Below are 18508 nucleotides of genomic sequence, written 5' to 3'. Positions count from 1 at the left end.
TTTTTGTAGTACCTAGGGGATTTTGTCAAATTACTTTCTAAACTATGCAATTTACCTTTTTAAGTATGAAAAGGGAGTAATATTTATTATGAAGAGTTCTGTGGTTTGAGTTGTTGTGTGGCGCTTTTTTTTTTTTTTTCCCTTTTTTTTTTTTTTTTCTAATTGAGTCATTTTAGGTATTTACAATAAAGGCACATTGGTTATGCCAAAGTTGGTTCAGCTAAACAACTGTTTCCTGGGTTTGCTTCTGTGGTTTGCTGATGTTAGTGCATGTGTTGTATAGATAGGTAAGACACTCTTGGTGCAGCAGAATGAACGCTGCTGTTCTTCCAGTTGTGTAACAGCTTTCTGAGGCCCGGGAAGAAAATGCCAAGTGAGCTTTCCTTACAGTGGTGTTTCTCTAAAGCACTCTTTCTCAAGATTGAGTTAACTGACTTTACTAAGGCATTGTAAAAGGAAAGAAATTGAACAAAATAGAAAAACAGAGAAGTGTTTGTTTTCCAAATTCATCTGAAACTCAAGAAATTGAAAATGAAGTTTGAAATAATTTTTAGACTGCAAGTGCTGTGCAGTTGTAAGGCAGAACTTTTTTCTTAGAAGAGCTTACATTCCTTGTAAGATGAATCAGATGAGAGTTAAAGGAGATACAGCAAAATAAAATGGTTATTATTTTTCCTCCGTAATATATTTGATAACTCACTACTGGCATACAGGCAGGCACATATATTTGTGTTCCTCCCCTATCCTCCCAATTTATTTTTCTAGTCAATTTTCTTCAAGTTATTTTTTGGAAATACACTGTGGGTGAAATATAAATGTGGGGAAACTAATCGTACTGTGTAGCATTTCAGTAAGAAAGGGGCTTGTATGTGTGGAGCAACATAGAAGAAGAAAAAACTTTCATGATGACTACATGCCTGTTTATTAGTAGAAGGAAAACCTGTCTGGTGTGAGTATTGCGGACACTTGAGTTGTCCCAACTTGCCCAGCCAAATTGCAGAGTACCTGGTGTTAGACATCTTAACCTGTACTAGGCTTCCACATTTCCACTGGGACTACAGAGTTGGTTTATATGACTAAAAAGTAGTTCATGATGTCCTACAATGAAATAAGCCTTTTTGCTCCAAAGTAGGAAATAGGAATACAGTGAATGGATTACTCTGTAATGGCCTATTAAAGCTTTCCATTTTATGGAGGCAGAATTAAATACAGTGAGGTTTGTTTGAGTAACACATTGTTTGTGCATAATAACTGATCTAGGGTGTGACATTTTGTAGGAGACATGATGTTTAGCCAAGTTTTTGGTTTAAAAACATGAGTTGAGAAGGTAAAAGTAGGATTTGGTTTCTGGATTGTTAATCTGATGGTTAACATCTAGAAAACAAGAGTGTTGGAATTTGTGCACAGCTTTCAAATTTAAAAATGGATTTCTGAGTGGAGTTTGTGAGACTTAAACATAGAGCAATAGAGAAGATAGAAGAATGTGTTGAATACCAGGTTAGCAGAGATTTTACTTCTAAATCTGATAATAACATGGATTTTTTTTTTTTTTTTCCTGTTGGTTTAGGGAAATTGCACCATTGAAGTTTTATGTGTTGTTCTAAGAAATAAGGACGTTAATATATTTGAGATTTTAATTCTGAGCAAAATGTTTTTGAAGTTTTAAGTTAATTCCTTAAAAAGTAAAGATACCAGCACAGCCAGTCAATGCATCAGATGATGAATTTGAGTTCAGAGTTCACAAATGTTGTGCATAGTTTGACAGGTCATTCAACTTTTTTCTCCTGAACTTCAGAAGGTTTTGTGCTGAAGTTCTTGTGTAATTTGTAATGTTTGTGTGCCGGAATGTGGATATTGTAATGTCTGCCATTACCCATGCCAGGTTTTTAAATTCGACTAGTAAACTGTGCCACTTGTACTCCTCCTGGCTCACAGAAAGTCTCAGTGTGTCCCTTTGAAATTTCTCATTTATTTAAGATTTCTGATGGTAAGAATGTACTAGTGTGTATTTGCTTCAGGTTTAGCACTTTGATTGGAACTTGGGTTTATGTTAGTAGTTGACAATAGTTTTTGTTGGGTATTTTTTTCTTTTTTGTTTTTTAATTGGTATGTGAAGTTATTTTAATTAAAGGATTTCCAACTGAGTTTCTGTACAACAACAAAGAATGTAGCTGTTTTGATCCAGATACTGTTTCACTTGAGTTGCTTTCATTTTGGAAGTGTGTTTCTAATTTTTTAGTACTTTTTTTTTTCTCAAGTCAAATGCTCTTCCAGTTAACAGTATCAATTAAAAAGGAAACAGCATATTATAAAAGTATTTGTAGCTGAGTTGTTTGTATGCCATTTTAGTTAGCATTCTAATGGAAGTTGTGTGGTTTTCCTTTGCTTTTTTTTGGGGGGGGGGTGTGTGTGTATGTTGTTTGTTTTGTTTTTACATTTTAGTGTGTCAGAATATATTCTTCATTACAATATAGGACTGTAACTTCACATGAGGCCTAAACAGGGATTAAGTGTGGATTTCCCCATGTTTCCCTAACTTTTCAGCTTTTTAACAGCTTTTAAGTTCTAATTATTAATGTAAAGAAATATGCTTGTAGCTTGAGTAGTTAGATCATAAATTTTTAGAACTTGGTCAGTAAATGAAAGAAATGAAAAATGAAACTAATCGAAGACTTAATTTTAAATATTTTTATAAAGGATATAATATCTCTCAATGACTGTTCTTTTTCATTGTTACCATAGTTCAAATATGGAAATCAAATTTGCAAATCTTTCTTACAAGCATTTGTTTGTTTTCTGTAATGTTTTAATTAATAAGGGTGCTCACTGTTAGACATATCAGCTGTTTTGGCAGTTGAAATGGTCAAACTCTTGTTCTTACAGGCCTGAAGATTTTTCTCTGATAACAGTAAAAGACTTTGCCCTTTGTCTGCCCTTGTTTCTGATGCATTGTGCCAGTGTTGTTATTTCAATTTTCTTATTTTTTGAATAGAAATAATACTGGAAGATAGAAGTAAATTAAACGCTTAACACTGTTTCAGTGCAGGTTCAGTGGGGTCAAAGGAGTCACATCACCCCAAGAACTGGAGCATCAACTGCAAATGGTTTTGTGAAGTGGCAGGATAACTTTTATCTGCTATTTAAACATCGTTCTATGGAGAAAATATTTCTGAAAATAAAAGACTAGGATTAATTAATCTACTTTTAACAAAATTTACCTTTGAGTTTTCAAAGTATGAAATTAAGGAATATGCTGGCAAGGGAACTCTTTTTAGTCTTCACTCAGGTATTTCTACCTCCAGATTCTATAGCTTTCACAGAAAGTGGTATTTAAGTAACTGAAATATGCAGTTTTTTAAAACTGCATATGCAATAAGTAAATATTTTTTTTTTTAAATGCTCTTTAAGTTTTTCTTCAGTGTACACTACTGATTGGTACTATTTACCTCATGCTAACCATATTTAACAACACCTATCTGTTGAATCATCTGATTTCTTGAATCCTGCACTATTACCAGGATGATGCACAAAGCACAAATTCTTAGGTTTATGAAAAAAGCTTTAACTTGCCCTTTTTCAGTTTGCCCCAAGGAGAATTGTATGGGCCAGTTGCTGTAATGATCTTTTTAATAAAAAAAAAAAAAAAACCAAAACCACCCCCAAAAAAAACATAAAAAAACCCCAAAACAAACCCAAACAAAAAAAGCACCAAAGAAACAAGAGAGACAACAAAACCCATACATGGACATTTACATTAAATAGCAATTTCATTCCTCTCTGTAGTTCGGGTAAGGTCTTCACAACAGGCAGGTTCTTGGAGGTGATCTGGACTCTTCTCCTCTGGAGACTAACCTGGAAGATAGTCTGTATTAATTGTATTAAGTTTTGTTGCTTTGATCAGCAGTCAGAGAAACAGTCTACCTTTTCCTTTAATTGAAATGAAAATATTTTTTCCAAGCTCATATGCCTGATGATGATGAGGATGCTGTTCATTTTACTTCCAGAGCTGCAGTGTGGTTTTTTTTGTTTTTTTTTTTTTTGGTTTTTTTTTTTTGTTTTGTTTTTTTTTCTTTAAATATAAAATCATGCTGAGGCTGTTCACAGGTATTCCCATCTTCCTCATCATCACTTTCACTTTTTGTTAATTTCCTCTGTCAACATTTGGCACTAGTTTTTGTTTATCTAAATTTTTATTTCCCTTAAGCAATCTTAAAATTTCTTTATATATTTTTAATCCTATTTTTTGGCAACTATTAATTTTTCTTTTTAACTGAAAGGAATATCTTTGTCAGAGGTCACATTGAGATAATTGCTGAGCCATCCAATATCTGTTTATAGTCTTATATCTGTGATAGTATAATCTGTTTCTACAGAGAAAGCTATGACTGTGTAGGAGTATTTTGTATTTCTGAACCACTGTGTACTTCTGTTAGGCTTAATAAAGAGAATATTGTCAGAAGATACAAAGTACTAAAATAAAGGTTTCATTAAAACTTTTTTTTTTCTTTAAAGATCTACATCCTAGAACTAAAACATCCATTAATTAATTTTGTCTTTATTTTCTTCCCAGCATATCATTACTTTGGTTTTGCTCCTTGTTTATGTTATCTGAGAAATAATTCTCTGGAAGTTAATGATAATGATTGTTAAGTAGGAAAGACAGTGAATAATGTAATGAGGTTAACTGGCTTTGCTGCGGAATCCACAAACTTCCCCTTTTCAAGTGTATGCAGCTGCAAGGAAGATGAAATTTGTTCATATTTCCTTCTCGACATCGTCATGTTTTGACGTGTGCATCCTGTATCAGGGAAGAATTTCTTCTGAAATCCTGTGCAGTGAAAAGAGCCGCTGGATAGTCTATACCTGCTGGTAACTTGCATGTGCCCCATTAAGCAATAAATGAATTCTTGTCATGGTAAGAGTGTAAGATGGGGAGCTTTGGCAGGGGAAGCAGGTGATGGGTGACAGGAAATAGGGGGAAGTGCTGGAGAAAATACATGCAGGGTAAACTTCCCAGGGTATCTCCCACTAGCTCTTGATGTGTCACAGTTCTTTCTTCACCAGTAGCCCGAAGAGTGGAGTCACACTTGAAAATATGGCATCTGCTGAGGAACAGGCCAGGAGAGTTATTTGTTCTTTAGATAATTACTCTTTTCATTTATATCAGTATGACTAAAGTTTTAAGGGACCTTAAAAAAAAAAAAAAATGCTTACGTGGATTACTGTTACAGGTAAAGTATTCATAATAGTAACTTTTGGTTTCCTAATAGATTACCCAATTTACAAATCAACATGTGATAGCCAAAAAAAAATATAAAATGCTAAAATCCCAGAGAAAAATTGAATCAGAAGCCGAGTTGATCTTCCAGAGGGACCACTTTTGTTTTTACAGTTGCTGGATTTTATTCCTTCTCTGTGTTTTCCAAAGTGCTAATTATCAGAAGGAAAGATGCTATTGTACTCAGGAAAATAGGATCAGAGTCGGAGTGTGTGTAGTTTTTTTTTTTTGTTTTGTTTTGTTGTTTTTTTTTTTTTTTTTTTAAAAAAAGAAAAGTGGAGTGTGATGAAAAGATTACTTCAGTTCTATACAGTATTTGTTCTGGGCATAGTAATTCAGCTTCCCTTCTGAAATTAAAAAGAACAAGATGGAGACTTTTCACTTACTGAGAACTACCTTTAAAAAGTTATCTGATTTCTTTATTTTAGGGCATCAAGTAATGGGATGTGCTTCTCTTTCCTGAGGTAGAAGCAGGTTCAGCAAAAAAGGGGTATTAACATCTGAGTGGGGTTTGGAGACATGGCCTATATGAAAATTTGCAAGATGTTTTTCCTGTAACCTTTTATTGAGGAAAAATTGCTTTTACCCCCTCTTTAAGTTACTGGAAGAGCTCTCATTATTTCTGAGATGTTTAACAGTATGAGAATAACAACCTCAGGAAATCTCATTTCATTGACATTTTAAAAGCTCCTTGATAGGAGATATTATAGAAATCTTTAAAATTATGGCTAAGAATCAGCGTAAGATGGAGTAGGTGATTCCATTCTAGTGGATGCTTCAAGAGTCTGCACTGCTTCTCTGTAATGAATGTTGCCTTACAGAAGTAACTCTAGTTAGGAAAATGACAATGTCATCTGGTTTTGCTGTCCATTCATCCTTGTTTAATAATATGAAAAATATTGGGAAATATATATATGAAAAATATATGGAATAATATATTAATAATTGTTTTTACTAATGCTAATTATTAATTTTCATATGTGAAATGTATTCCTGTACACATATATAATTACTATTGAGTTAGTTTCAGTTCTGCTGTTCTCTTTGCCTATCTAAACATGTTTTATATTTTTTTTTTATTTTTTTAAATAATAACTTATTAAAAACTTGGTTCTTAATGTTTTTAAAATACACTATTGCAATGTATCCTTTATAAAGGAGGATTTGGTATGACCTTGAAGTTTAGAAGTCTTGTCTAATGAAGTAATAGAAATCATGATTGGTAACTTGGTCTTTTTTAGTGGTGTGTTTTTTTTTTCCTTCCTCTTGAAATGCTGTCTTACCTGATGAAAATTGGTAAAAAATTTGTGCCCTTTCTTCTTCCTATCTCTTCCAAGACAGTCCACCTAGTTATTGATAAAACATACTACACCTAGCTTTTGACAAAGTTTTTGGTATCTTACTGTTTTTTACTCAGTGGAATAAAACAGATATATTTATTCTCCTTGACCGTTATGCTATTATTAATATCCATTGCTTTACAGTAGTTGCTTTGATTTAGATGCTTTCAGGTTTAGATGCATGTATTTCAAGCTTGTTGGGATCTGTTTTTTCAAAGGATAGCATTTGATACTGTACAGAACTGTACTCTTTAAGAGAAGTCTGAAAGCAGATGTTTGTTGAAGCTAGTGGGGAGACTGCACCAATTTAGCTGAGTTAGATTTTCATGCAAATTTACTTTTTTTCCTTGCAGACATAGCATGTATATATAAGAGAATTAGCATTCCAGTGAAATGCTGGTCTTTAGTATTGTAGAAGTTGTCCAAAAAGTGCTAGGTTAGCCCTGTCAATTTTGGCCTTTTCAGTGGAAGAGTATGCTATTTTTTTCTTCCTTCCTTTTTGTTCTCCAAGGAACCTGAGGGATTGTGGACACAAAATAGTCAGCATTGGCAGAATTTACACTGAGAAAAATCTCACTATAAAATTCAGAATTAATATTTCTGTGTTTTTAATATAGTAACATGTATCTTTATAGGAAAAAAAAAAAAGTACCAAATAGTAGTTTAATGTATAGTGAAAACTGGTGTTTTAATTTATATAGACCCTTTTATTGCCTTCGACCCATTTATTGCCTTAGGTAAGAAGCTTAACAAAATTCATGCTAAATCTTTGACATGCTTGTTAAAATCTTCCTGATTTGTAAACATTGTTAAGTATCTTTTTATTGCATGCTGGAGCAGAAATATGCTTATTACAGTATGTTATAAAGGCCAGACCATGATATCTTAACTGTATAACAAATTCTCCTTCTTAAATATTTTCCTTTTAATTTTTGTTGTTGTGGCTTATTTTATTTTAGGTTGGTTGGAGTACTGCAAGAGATTATTACACGTTTCTTTGGTCACCTATGCCAGAAAACTATGTGGAAGGATCAACTGTTAACTCTGTGCTGACTTTTCAAGGTGAATATAAGGCAGTATTTACCTTACCTGTATTTTCCAGCCTGTACAGCTTTTAAAATACTTATCTGTTGATTACAGTGCTGAGGGTTGTGTAACAGTTCTAGGCTTTTACAAACTAAACTGGAAGAGAATCTTCCACAATTCACTGTGTGAAGTTAAGCCTTATTTTAGATGTCAAGGAAATTGTAAGGACAAGTATGTGACTTACTATGTTTTTACATAGTAATGGACAATATTCATGACTGTTAGAAAGAGTGGCTCTGTTGGAAAATATTAAAATACAGAAAGTGACTTTGTTTAATAGTCAGCAGGGTTTTTTATTCTTGGCATCTCTTAATGTGTTGTATCTTTACATTGTCTTTAGTCTCTGGACTTGAAACATTTTCAAAGTGAAGTGATTCTTGTCAAAGAATAAATAATGTAGATGGTGGTTTGGTGAAGGTTTAGAACAATCAAGAGTTGCAGAGGACCTTTTGACAGTGAGGAATTGATGAAAATGACTGAAATTTTATGGAAAGAATAAAGAACAAAACAAAATGTTACACCACTGTGCAAATCTGTGGTACAACTGCATTTTCAACACTGGATATCAGGTCCTCTCCCTCCCCTTCACAATCTCAATAAAGATCTAGTACAACAAATTACAAAGCGCAACAAGGAAGATCAGAGTTAAGAAATAGCTTCTGTATAGAGGTGTGAGCCACACTCTTCTCATTAAATACAAAAACGGACAATGGCTGTGGGTTGTGGGACATTTATGTCTGACATTAGGAAGAACTTTTTTACCAAGAGGCAGTCGTGCAGCACTTGAACAGGTATCCCTAGTTTGGAAGGATGAGAATTCCACACAGTTGCTTAGACACAGCCAGTGTAGTCTCAGACTGGGGCTGACAGCAGTCTCTGGAGTGGGAAGTTGGACGAGGTGACCTTCAGAACTTCCTGCTGCCAGACTTTTCAGCCCTGGGGAAGGGAAGTAATGGGAAGTGACTGATGTCTGTAAAATCAGCTACCCATGGCATGAGTGGATTATCTATTATTCATATTTAAAGAAGTAGGAGTCATTGATGTAAGCTAACAAGTGACAGGTTTAAAATGGAGATGAAGATGATACCTGTATAGCACATTCAATGTACAGAACTTTTTGCCACAGGACATTATGAATGTCAAATCTACACACATTCAAAATTGCATATAAGAAGAGCACCTCCATTAAACTTGTTTAATGCTTTTCTGCTTACCAACAGAATTCTGTGTACCATCTTAAGTTCTTTTTTTAATTCCCCAAGTTAGCTTTAGTCTTTGTGTATATGTGTCGTTGTTTTTTCTATATATTTTAAGCAATAATAATGGAAGTCCTGAAATGACCACTGTGTTAGCTTGTTGTCTTGTTAAAGCTGCGAATAGTAGCTGCAAATAGTGTTAGCGTGGATTAATTTACTGTTCTTTCTCTTGTGCAAAGAATTTTTTCTGGTACTTTCGATGGTGATATCCATGTGATCCAACCATTTTATAACTGTGAAATCTGTGAAAACTATATGTGCTCTATAGGAACTGGAAGGAAGTCATTAGTTTCTTTTACAGTTACCAAAATTCCCCTGAATGAATTAATTTGGGTTGGACTCAAACTAAAAATGACCTAGAAACCTAGGACTCTACATGCCATTATCAGTCCTTTGTACTTAGAAGTTTTACCACGCATGAAGAGACCAGGTAACTCCGTCCCATCTGTTACATTCCATGCTGACAGTCCTCTGCTTCTATAGAGCTGCCAGATTTAATCTCCATTCAGTCTCCCAGTTGTGTTTGGCACGATATTTTAGTGCTGCTGAGATGAAATCAGTAGAGCTTACAGGAACTTAATTAGCCGAGATAAACAGTAAATGTCGTGCAGCATGCTTTAAGTATTATTTTTTTCTAATCATCAAGTAGGTGTGCTGGAAGAAAATAATCAGGAGTCTGTTCTCTCCAGTGCGTGTTAGATATAAGAAAAAAGACTTAAAGTAGTTTTAATATTGGTTCAGACGAGCTGATTTTAAAACTTGCTAGAGCTGTGAAGTAGATTGTTCTGAATTTGTTTCTGCATAGTGTCACCTTATTTAAGCATTGAATCAGGTAAACTGAACTGCAGTGCTCCATAGGAAAGTGTAGCCAAGTCCAAAAGTACAGAATCTGGAGGTTTTGAGAATAAGATACTATTCCCTGAGCTACAATTAATAAAGACTAAGACTAATGGAAACGGGAAGTGCTTGATACAAGCACTGTCTGTATACCACATGTAATGTCTTACCATTTGTAGGAGAAGTAGCTAAGAGTAATGGGAAAAAGTTGTCCAGGAATGTGGAATAAAAGTCGATAAATAGAAATTAATGATAATTTTAGAAAGGAGGTAGATTGAATTGTGGTGAAATATGAGCAGAAATGGGTGACATCACCTGTAGGATTGAACATTGGGTTAGAATTTCTTATGCTAGTATCCTACTCAAGGAGTAGGCTAGGGTATCTGATAATTAAGTGTTCTGAGTAAAACCAATTGGTTTTCTTACCATTAAACTGGGTAAGGCATGGTTTCTTGCATTTGCTAATAAAGTTAAAAATATCATTAGTTCTGGAAATGATTGTTTAACATCCACAAATATTGCCATGTGAATCCAGGTGATGTAAGGGGCTTGATGTTGAAGCTTTAGTGCGCAACAGTTCAGTTAAATAGTTGCACAGAAATTCTTCTGAAATAATTTGCTGGCAGCATGCAGTATTACATAGCTGTAAGAAAGATGACTTATTCTCACCTTGCAAAGTCTAGAATAATTTTATTTTTCTTTAATTTTAAAAAATGAGCTTTGTTAAACTCCCTCTGCCCTCTTCGTACTTGCAGCTCGCTAATATTGTATCATCCATTCAGACCATTCCCCTGCTTTGGCATTTAAAAATAGCAAAAGTAGTTTCTGGTTACTCCACAAAAACCATGCTAAAAAATTGAACTTGGTAAAGTTGCAGAAGTCGTGTAATTGAATGTTACTCTGTTTTTGTCTATTGTCTTTGGTTGTATAGATATTCGAAGGTCAAAAAATTGCTTAAATTTTTTTTCTGTGAATGTACCACAGTTACATAATAATATGGTCCTGATCCAGCTTCAGGGCATCTGATTGCTAATAATTCTATGTTTCATAAATACATAAACAGCAGCTATTAACTAATGTGTGTAAGGCGATGTGTACATATAGCACCTATTACCCAACACTGTTTTGGCATTTGTCTTAAAAGCCAGGAGAAATTGTTGGGGAATGAAAGTTACTAAATAGAATGACTTTTCCCCTTCTGCTGTTGTGATGATTTATCTGTTCCTTACTGAGGGTAATGAGCATGAAATTTGTAAGTCAAACACGATCTGATAATCTATTTCCAGATGGAGACTTGTGTGTTTGTGTAGAATGCTTCTTCAAATATGAATTTATCTTGATAGGATATTATCTACCAAATGATGATGGAGAATTTTACCAGTTCTGTTATGTGACTCATAAAGGAGAAATCCGTGGAGCAAGCACACCTTTCCAGTTTCGTACTTCTTCCCCTGTTGAAGAATTGCTCACTATGGAAGATGAAGGAAACTCTGATATGTTAGTGGTCACCACAAAAGCTGGACTACTTGAGGTTTGATTCAACAGTTCTTCTTAAAATGTTATGTTCTTGTGGTTTTTTTTTATATATACATACATTCGCAGGTATTGAAGAACAAAGCAGGAGGGAAAAACCTACATATGTCTGTGCAATGTGTATATTTCTGGTTTGTTCTGCAGTATTTGATTTGAGTTAGAATATTTGCATATTAAATAAGTAAAGATTTTAAACTAGTTACAGGTATGGTATAGCACTAAGCATAGACTGGGGAACCACAAGAGAATAGATGGTTGCCCATCTCTCACATCTGTACTCTTCAGCTAATTGGAGGGAGATACACTTTGTGTGAAATGGTGCTTGTTGTAAGGAAAAAAAAAAATTATGGAACCAGTATACTTTCATTTATGCACAAGTGAAGATCCCTGGAAATGGAGCTCAGTAATTGCAGGTGCTTAAGTATATTAGAATAGCTCATGTTTTATTTAGAGCAGTGTTCTGTGTGTCATGTTGCTTGCTAGATGGATGTGGTTAGACTTGTATGCTTACATCCAGAGTCAGGATGTGTCCATTTGCTTGTTGATACTTTGTAGGCTAAAAACTACTTAAAAAGCCTCAAGCAAAAAAAAAACAAAAACCAAAACAAAAACAAAAACAAACCCAAAACCTGAAACCAAACCAACTTGATTATATGAGTTCCTTATTGGAAAATTGCTCAGTACAGTTTCCTTACCTTGTCATCAGATGTTTTATCTGTTTGTGGGCTGCATCTAGGCACATACATGCATTTTATTTGCAGTTTTTAAAATTTAGGGTTAAGAGACTTAGTACAGAGATATATCTGGGATAATTTTGCTTTTCAGATGTGTGCTCATAGTACCAAAATTAAAGACAAATTTTCAAATGTTTTTGATTATCTTGGTTCATAGAATAGCAGAATGGCTTGGGTTGGAAGGAACCTTTAAAGGTCATCTAGTCCAACCCCTCTGCAGTAAGCAGAGAAATCATCAACTAGATCAGGTTGCTCAGAGCCCTGTCCAACCAGACCCTGAATGTTTCCAGGGATGGGGCATCTACCACCTCTCTGGTCAACTTGTTCTAGTGTTTCACCACCCTCTTCATAAAAAATTTCTTCCTTCAATTTTTTGGTGAAATCCTTCAAACATCACTTTAGAGTGTGTGTGTGTGTGCCCATGTCTCTACTACACTCAGCAGCCATTTTTTACCAAGCTGTCATTATCATAATTAGCTCCTCCATAGTTGCTGTCACTTGGGAACAGTAAAGGCACTTCACGTAAGGAGGGAAAACTTGAGTATAAATCAAGACACTGCAAAGTGTGCTGTCTAAGGGTAATGTAGTACCAGTCAGTTAAAGCAATGAAACTTCGGAAATTTGAGAATAAGGGGAAAATTGTAAAATAACCTAACCAGATGATACACATTTTGTATTTCTGCTCAACCACTGGAGTAATTTGCTATCCACTTATTTGATAGGAATGAAGGGGAGAATAGTTACCAAAACACAATGTTTCTGTTTTTACAGTTTAAAATTGAAAAAATTATAAAAGAAAAAGAAGAGCTATTAAAGGTAACTTCTGTCCTGGAAAAGGAAACGACACAACTCAGAGATCAGGTTGAAAGACTGGAAAAAGAACTTAACCATGAAAAGCAGAGATGTGACCAACTGCAAACAGAGCAGAAGGTTAGTTGTTGAACTGATTAAAACTGACTCATAATGTCTGTAATCCTCCTTTTTCAAGAACCAGTTAAACTGTGTGAAAATCAGCTATCAAAACCCCTCAGCAGTTAGATAGACATTTACACTAGAATAGGTCAGTTCCTATTAACCTCCTGCCACTATTCCTTTTATGTCGTAAAATGGTTAAAATATTTAAGGCTTTTGGTACCAGGCTTGGTAAGATAATCAATGACAACTGTTAGCAGATGTTTGACATTTAAGCGTGGAATTCATAGTGGAAAGTAGTTGGTAGTTTAAAGTTTGCTTACATTAACTTAAAATGGAGGAAGACATTTCAAAAAACTTCCATTAAGGAACAACTACATAGAACACAGGGCATTGAAAATGGTAAAAAAAACCCCTTTGATATTAAAAGCAAAGATCTCGACTTAACAGAGAATACTACTGCCAGGGCATACAAAGAGGGAAAAGTAACTAGTCACTTCTCAAAGGCTTCACAAAGGTCTGAAGATTTTCAAAGGGAAAAGATGCACAGACCTAAAAATCAATTTACAGTGTTAATTGATAGTGAAAATATTAATCTAGCCTAAAACAAAGCAAGCTTATTTTGGAATTCTTCATATGGTGAGGAGGAAACCTAATATAAAAAAAGACACAAAAAAATTGGACCTAATCTATTTTTAAGCTGCTGTTTTTTAAAAATCAACTTTTAGGAGAAGATTAAAAACATGTGGGAGGGAGGTGGTGACATGAACAAATTTGAAGTAATGAAGCCTATATAATTTAGCTGTGGACAGCAGTTAATAGGCTATTTCTAAGTAGTAGTATGTATATGTCAACAGTTCTGTGTGATACACCTTTAATAGGAATTTGTTGAGGGAATGTGAAGCTGTTGAAACTTTGTAGTTTATTTTTGAATGGTCATAGTGAAATGGACTAGGATGTTGGATAAGGAAAAAAGAAGGGATAAGATCTTGGTTAGAAGAGTTTTTCCTATAAAAGAATGATTTTAATTTAAAGTACATGGGAGAACTAGCTTAAAACCAATGAGATGAGAATAAAATACTTAAGTATGCATTTCATGGATTTGCAGAATCCATGAATGAGCTACACAGATACCTTTTCACTGTCACTTGAGGTTCTCATTTAAAAAAATACATGAAAGTAAACTGCAAGTTCTGATCCGCATTAGCTTTATCATGCCATTTTAGAACAATCTGTCAATGGGATTTTGATGGCTCTCCAGCAAGGATACAGTCCTATACATAGACTGTATAGGAACAAAAATATCTTGATACTTTCTTACACTTTACTGTGAATTTGTATAATCAGAAATAGTTTTGCCTTTAAGATACTAGAACTTAGAATTTAATTTCAGGAATGTTTGTGGCTTTTTTTGTTGTTTGTTTGTTTGTTTTGGCCTTGTATTTCGCTGAAGTGGTGATGCAGGGTGAAGAACTTCTCACTGGTATTTAGCTGAGTTGTAAGACATCTGAGGCTGATGCAGTGCTTCACTTGTTTAGAATACTACAAAAGTTTTCTAACTCATGCAATTACTTTTTCTCAAGTCTTTGACATGGTCTTATTTTAGGTATTTTATGTTCTATTCTCTGTTTTTCACTTGCTTAAAAAAAAAACCAAAAACGCAAATCTGCCGAGTTGAAAAAGATCTTTAATTTGTTTATATACAAAAGCAGAATACAAATTGAGTGTTACTCTTGAAAATTAAAACAAATATCTACTAAATCAGGTGCAATAAGTTAACTTTTTCATCATCAGAAAATTTAATAAACAGTACTTTATATACAACTTTGTCTCTAAACTTTCCAGTGTCAAAGACGACTTCCCTTCTTGTTCTCCTTGCCTCCCTACCCCAATACATGAAATACAGCAGTGGGTCAAGGGATTATATGGTTTATCTTTTCTGGGAACATGTACAGTGCATTAATGGATTGATTTAAAGATTCCTGAGCAGCAGATACACAGCACTCAGTTGCATTACAGTACCTAGGTTTTATTTTCTTTGTGGTTTTTGTTTAAAAAACAAAGCACAAACAAAACACAAAAAACAACCAAAGAAAAAAACCCCAACCAAATACCACCACCCCCTCCCCCAACCAACCACCAAAACAAACTTTCCAAAACCACTTTCCCCCAAACCCCCCAGCTAATCTAGTCAGCTTCCTATGATGTGAATAATTGTTACTGGCAGTAAACCTAAACAATGCATTAATTTGGATGTTTTTTATGTAAGACTACAAGGGATAGCCTTGAAATGCTAAGTAATCACAATATATTTGTATTTCATATAACAGCAGAATGTTTACCTGTGCTTAGCATGAGCTAGGTTGTTTTGGTTTGGCTTGTTGGGGTTTTTTTGCCTTTAAGTTACGGAATGGTTATTTTAACTAAGTAATTCTGTGGGGTTTTTATTTTCTTCTTTTATTCATAGTGAGCTTTTGTCACATACAGGTGGATTTGTAGTTATGCTCTAAACTTTTGATACATAAATAAAAGTAGAGTTAAACTTAAAATTAGTATTTTTAAAAATGTTTAACTTAGGTAAAGATTGACCTATTTGGAGTTCTATTTAAAAAATTCTTTTAATGTACTTTAGGGTGTATTAGGCTAAAGAAAATTAATAAAATAGCCCATATAAGAGAATAAAGTTACTGTAAACACTACTTTTATAGTTTGAGGAAGATGTAAGTGATAGAAATCTTTATTTCTGTTAAAAATAAACTACATTTAACCCGTGTACAGTCTCTTAACAACGCACTAATTTTTTGCAAATACTTCCAACAAGTGCACAGATAATATTTCTGCTTGTCCAAAGGAGCCTCTAAAAAACCACAGTAGTATAAAGTACTGCATTTAAAAAGCAGCACTTGCATGAGCAAAGGAGGTGGATATGTCTGTACAGACACATGCATTTGATTCTATTTGTGTGCAGAGTTCTTTATGCTGCTAATGTATTGGCAACTACTATTTTTATATTACCATTTGTGTTGTGGTAAGGGAGTTATGAACCCCTATATACAAAATACTTGTCAATGTGCCCCTCTTCCAAAAATCTTACTGTTTTTCTGGAGCAAATATGGATATCAGAGTTCATGTCTTTCTTTTTTGATCAAATACATTATTAACCTGGCTCATATTTTTATAATTGAATAACAGAATATTCATGGTGTGGTTAGAGGTCATAGTAGATAAGTTATCTCACTGTGGTACAGTGTAACAAATAGAAGGTAGATTAATGATAGAAAAAGTCAGAGTTCATAATATGAAATTGTTTTATTAAAACACAGTTTTCTTTAAAATCCTTTTATTAATGTTTATTTGTATGCCTTTAGGCTACTTTCTTCTTTTTGGTATTGACTTTTATCAGTTCTTTGTTTACACACATAGCTTGGGAGTAGTCTGTATCATTGAGAAATGTCCGTAGAGACATTGATTTCTTATTGTCTGTCAACAGCTATCCTGTCTGTATTGTCACAGCTATTTCCCAATTAGTGTGTCCCTCTCACTTTTAATTATTTCATCTCTCTTTCCCACCTAGTTACTCTCACAGAATTCTGGGCAGTGGAACTACTGTCTTGTCTGTCTGTTTTTTGTCTAGTTGGGATGCTTTTAGAGTCCCTTTGGGGAAAATATTAGAAAGAAACAAGCTAAAAGTAGATCAGTCTTTTAAGAACATAGCACGCTAAACAATCTATTCAGGTGTAATACAGCGTGTTCCACAAAGTTTTAATATTGGGCTCTATGGATGTTTTTAAGTGGTGAAAAGATTCCCATTTTTTGAGTTTTAAGAACAGGTGAGTTCCAGTCTTTGTAGCACTTCAGACTGTAACGGCCACAGCAAACTACCGATTTGGGTTTGCTAACAGCTAAGGAGCAGTATGCGGTAATCATTGTGTCAGGCTTTCATCGGTTGCTCTTCTGACACCGCGACCATTCAATTTTGTGAATGCAGGGTTTGCACACTTGTGTAGAGAGCAGAGCTTGCAAATGATGCTTTTGCAATCATTTGTCTCCCTCTAGTGGGAAGCGAGTACTTCTGAACAGATTTCTTTACTGTTACAGGGGTGACAAGCGTTACTCCTGTGGCACTAGTTTCCAGAAATGTTTAGCTTGAGTCAGAAGCAGCAGGTTTGCGGATTACCAGCTCACCCTTTGATCCTGTGAACATTTGAATAGTGTTTCTGTTACGACATTGTCATAAATTAAGGCAGAAGTGAATTTGACTCGATAAACTTGTTCTTTCATGCTTTTTGAAAGTTTAGTTCACCATTTAGCTTTTAAAAAGCAGGCTAATTCATCTATCTGATGGGGAGTTTTAATAGGACATCCATCAAATCCACATTCTGCTGGCAGGTTCTACCTTTACAGTAGCTTTATTCATTTGAGATTTTTATTCAAATATCAGGGATTCATTTAAGTTGGCTTTTGATGCCGTTTTAGAAGGAGAGTTTCTCTGGTTAGATAGTGACAAAATGCTGTTGTGCAGTGTGATACGTCAGCAGTGCAAGTGCTCAGTTCAGACTGCGTGCATAAAAGTAGGTGTTTTTTCAGTGCCTCTTTAAATCATGCTGTATTGATATTGTTTATATATGCTGTGTGTGAGAAAATCTGATGATTGGGGAGATTCACTGTTTCTAAAACAAAGCCAAAAAACAACCAAAAAGCAAAAACCCAAACAACCACCAAAAAACCACCCCCAACCCAAAAAAAAAAACCACAAAAGAACACACAAAACCCCCTAAGACTCATGTAAATAGTGATTTAAAGGTACAAGTTAAATACCCAGAATTGCTCAGGTTGGCACCAGGAATTACAGCACCCAAGGGTGCTATAAATATCCTATGAAAAGAAAACCCTGTTTTATTGTTTTAGTGTTTATTCTATGTAAGAATATTTCTTAAACTGGTTAATTGAAATTTATTTCACTGGATGATTGAACAAATTCATTTGAGATACTTTGCACTTCAAAATATGTATTCATGAGAATGACTGCAAAAATGGTAGTTTATCAGAAGTTGTTTTAAGAAATTAACATTCTGAAATGTAAATTGTGTGTAAAAAAATTTCATCTGTCTCTTGCAAAAACTTGCATGTCTGTACTTTTCATGACAGTAACTGAGTGATTGATGTTACTTAGATGAACTTTTACAGAGTGAGGCTTTGGTTTTGTAGAGTTTAACAATGTTAGTTGAAGAGATTAACGCAATTAAATTACTACCACTGTGCTATTTTAGGTTTTTGGAATAGAGAGACTTCAGTGTTTTTAGAGCAGTATTTCTATTCTTGTTCATAGTCACAAAGATAAAAGCTTAATATCATTAAGTTTATTTGGAATTGGTTTACTGTTTTATTTAAATTTTATTTTAGAAAGAAAAATTACAACTTGAGGTTTCCTTTCAGAACATTCAGGCCCTGTGTTATTGACTGCAGTGGTACTATGCTGTGTTCATAATTTCTCCTTGAATGTCCTTTAAATATAGAGTATGATGTCAGCCA

At 34.3% G+C, this 18508-nt stretch overlaps 1 protein-coding gene across 4 annotated transcripts in view; it reads left to right on the top strand.

Moving 5' to 3' along the window:
• TAX1BP1 (Tax1 binding protein 1) overlaps window positions 1-18508 on the top strand; it is a 63402-nt gene that overhangs the window by 10871 nt on the left and 34023 nt on the right. For all 4 annotated transcript variants that reach the window (XM_032991518.2, XM_032991517.2, XM_032991519.2 and 1 more), the window contains 3 exons: window positions 7578-7680; window positions 11141-11328; window positions 12836-12994. In XM_032991518.2, the coding sequence (XP_032847409.2) occupies window positions 7578-7680; window positions 11141-11328; window positions 12836-12994 (450 nt within the window). The remainder of the gene's footprint in view (window positions 1-7577; window positions 7681-11140; window positions 11329-12835; window positions 12995-18508) is intronic.

The sequence above is a fragment of the Tyto alba genome, unplaced genomic scaffold (genome assembly GCF_018691265.1).
Source record: "Tyto alba isolate M040663 unplaced genomic scaffold, T.alba_DEE_v4.0 Super-Scaffold_38, whole genome shotgun sequence".
Taxonomy (NCBI): domain Eukaryota; kingdom Metazoa; phylum Chordata; class Aves; order Strigiformes; family Tytonidae; genus Tyto; species Tyto alba.
The sequence above is the reverse complement of the archived record's forward strand: the minus strand, read 5'-3'. Positions and strand labels throughout refer to the sequence as shown.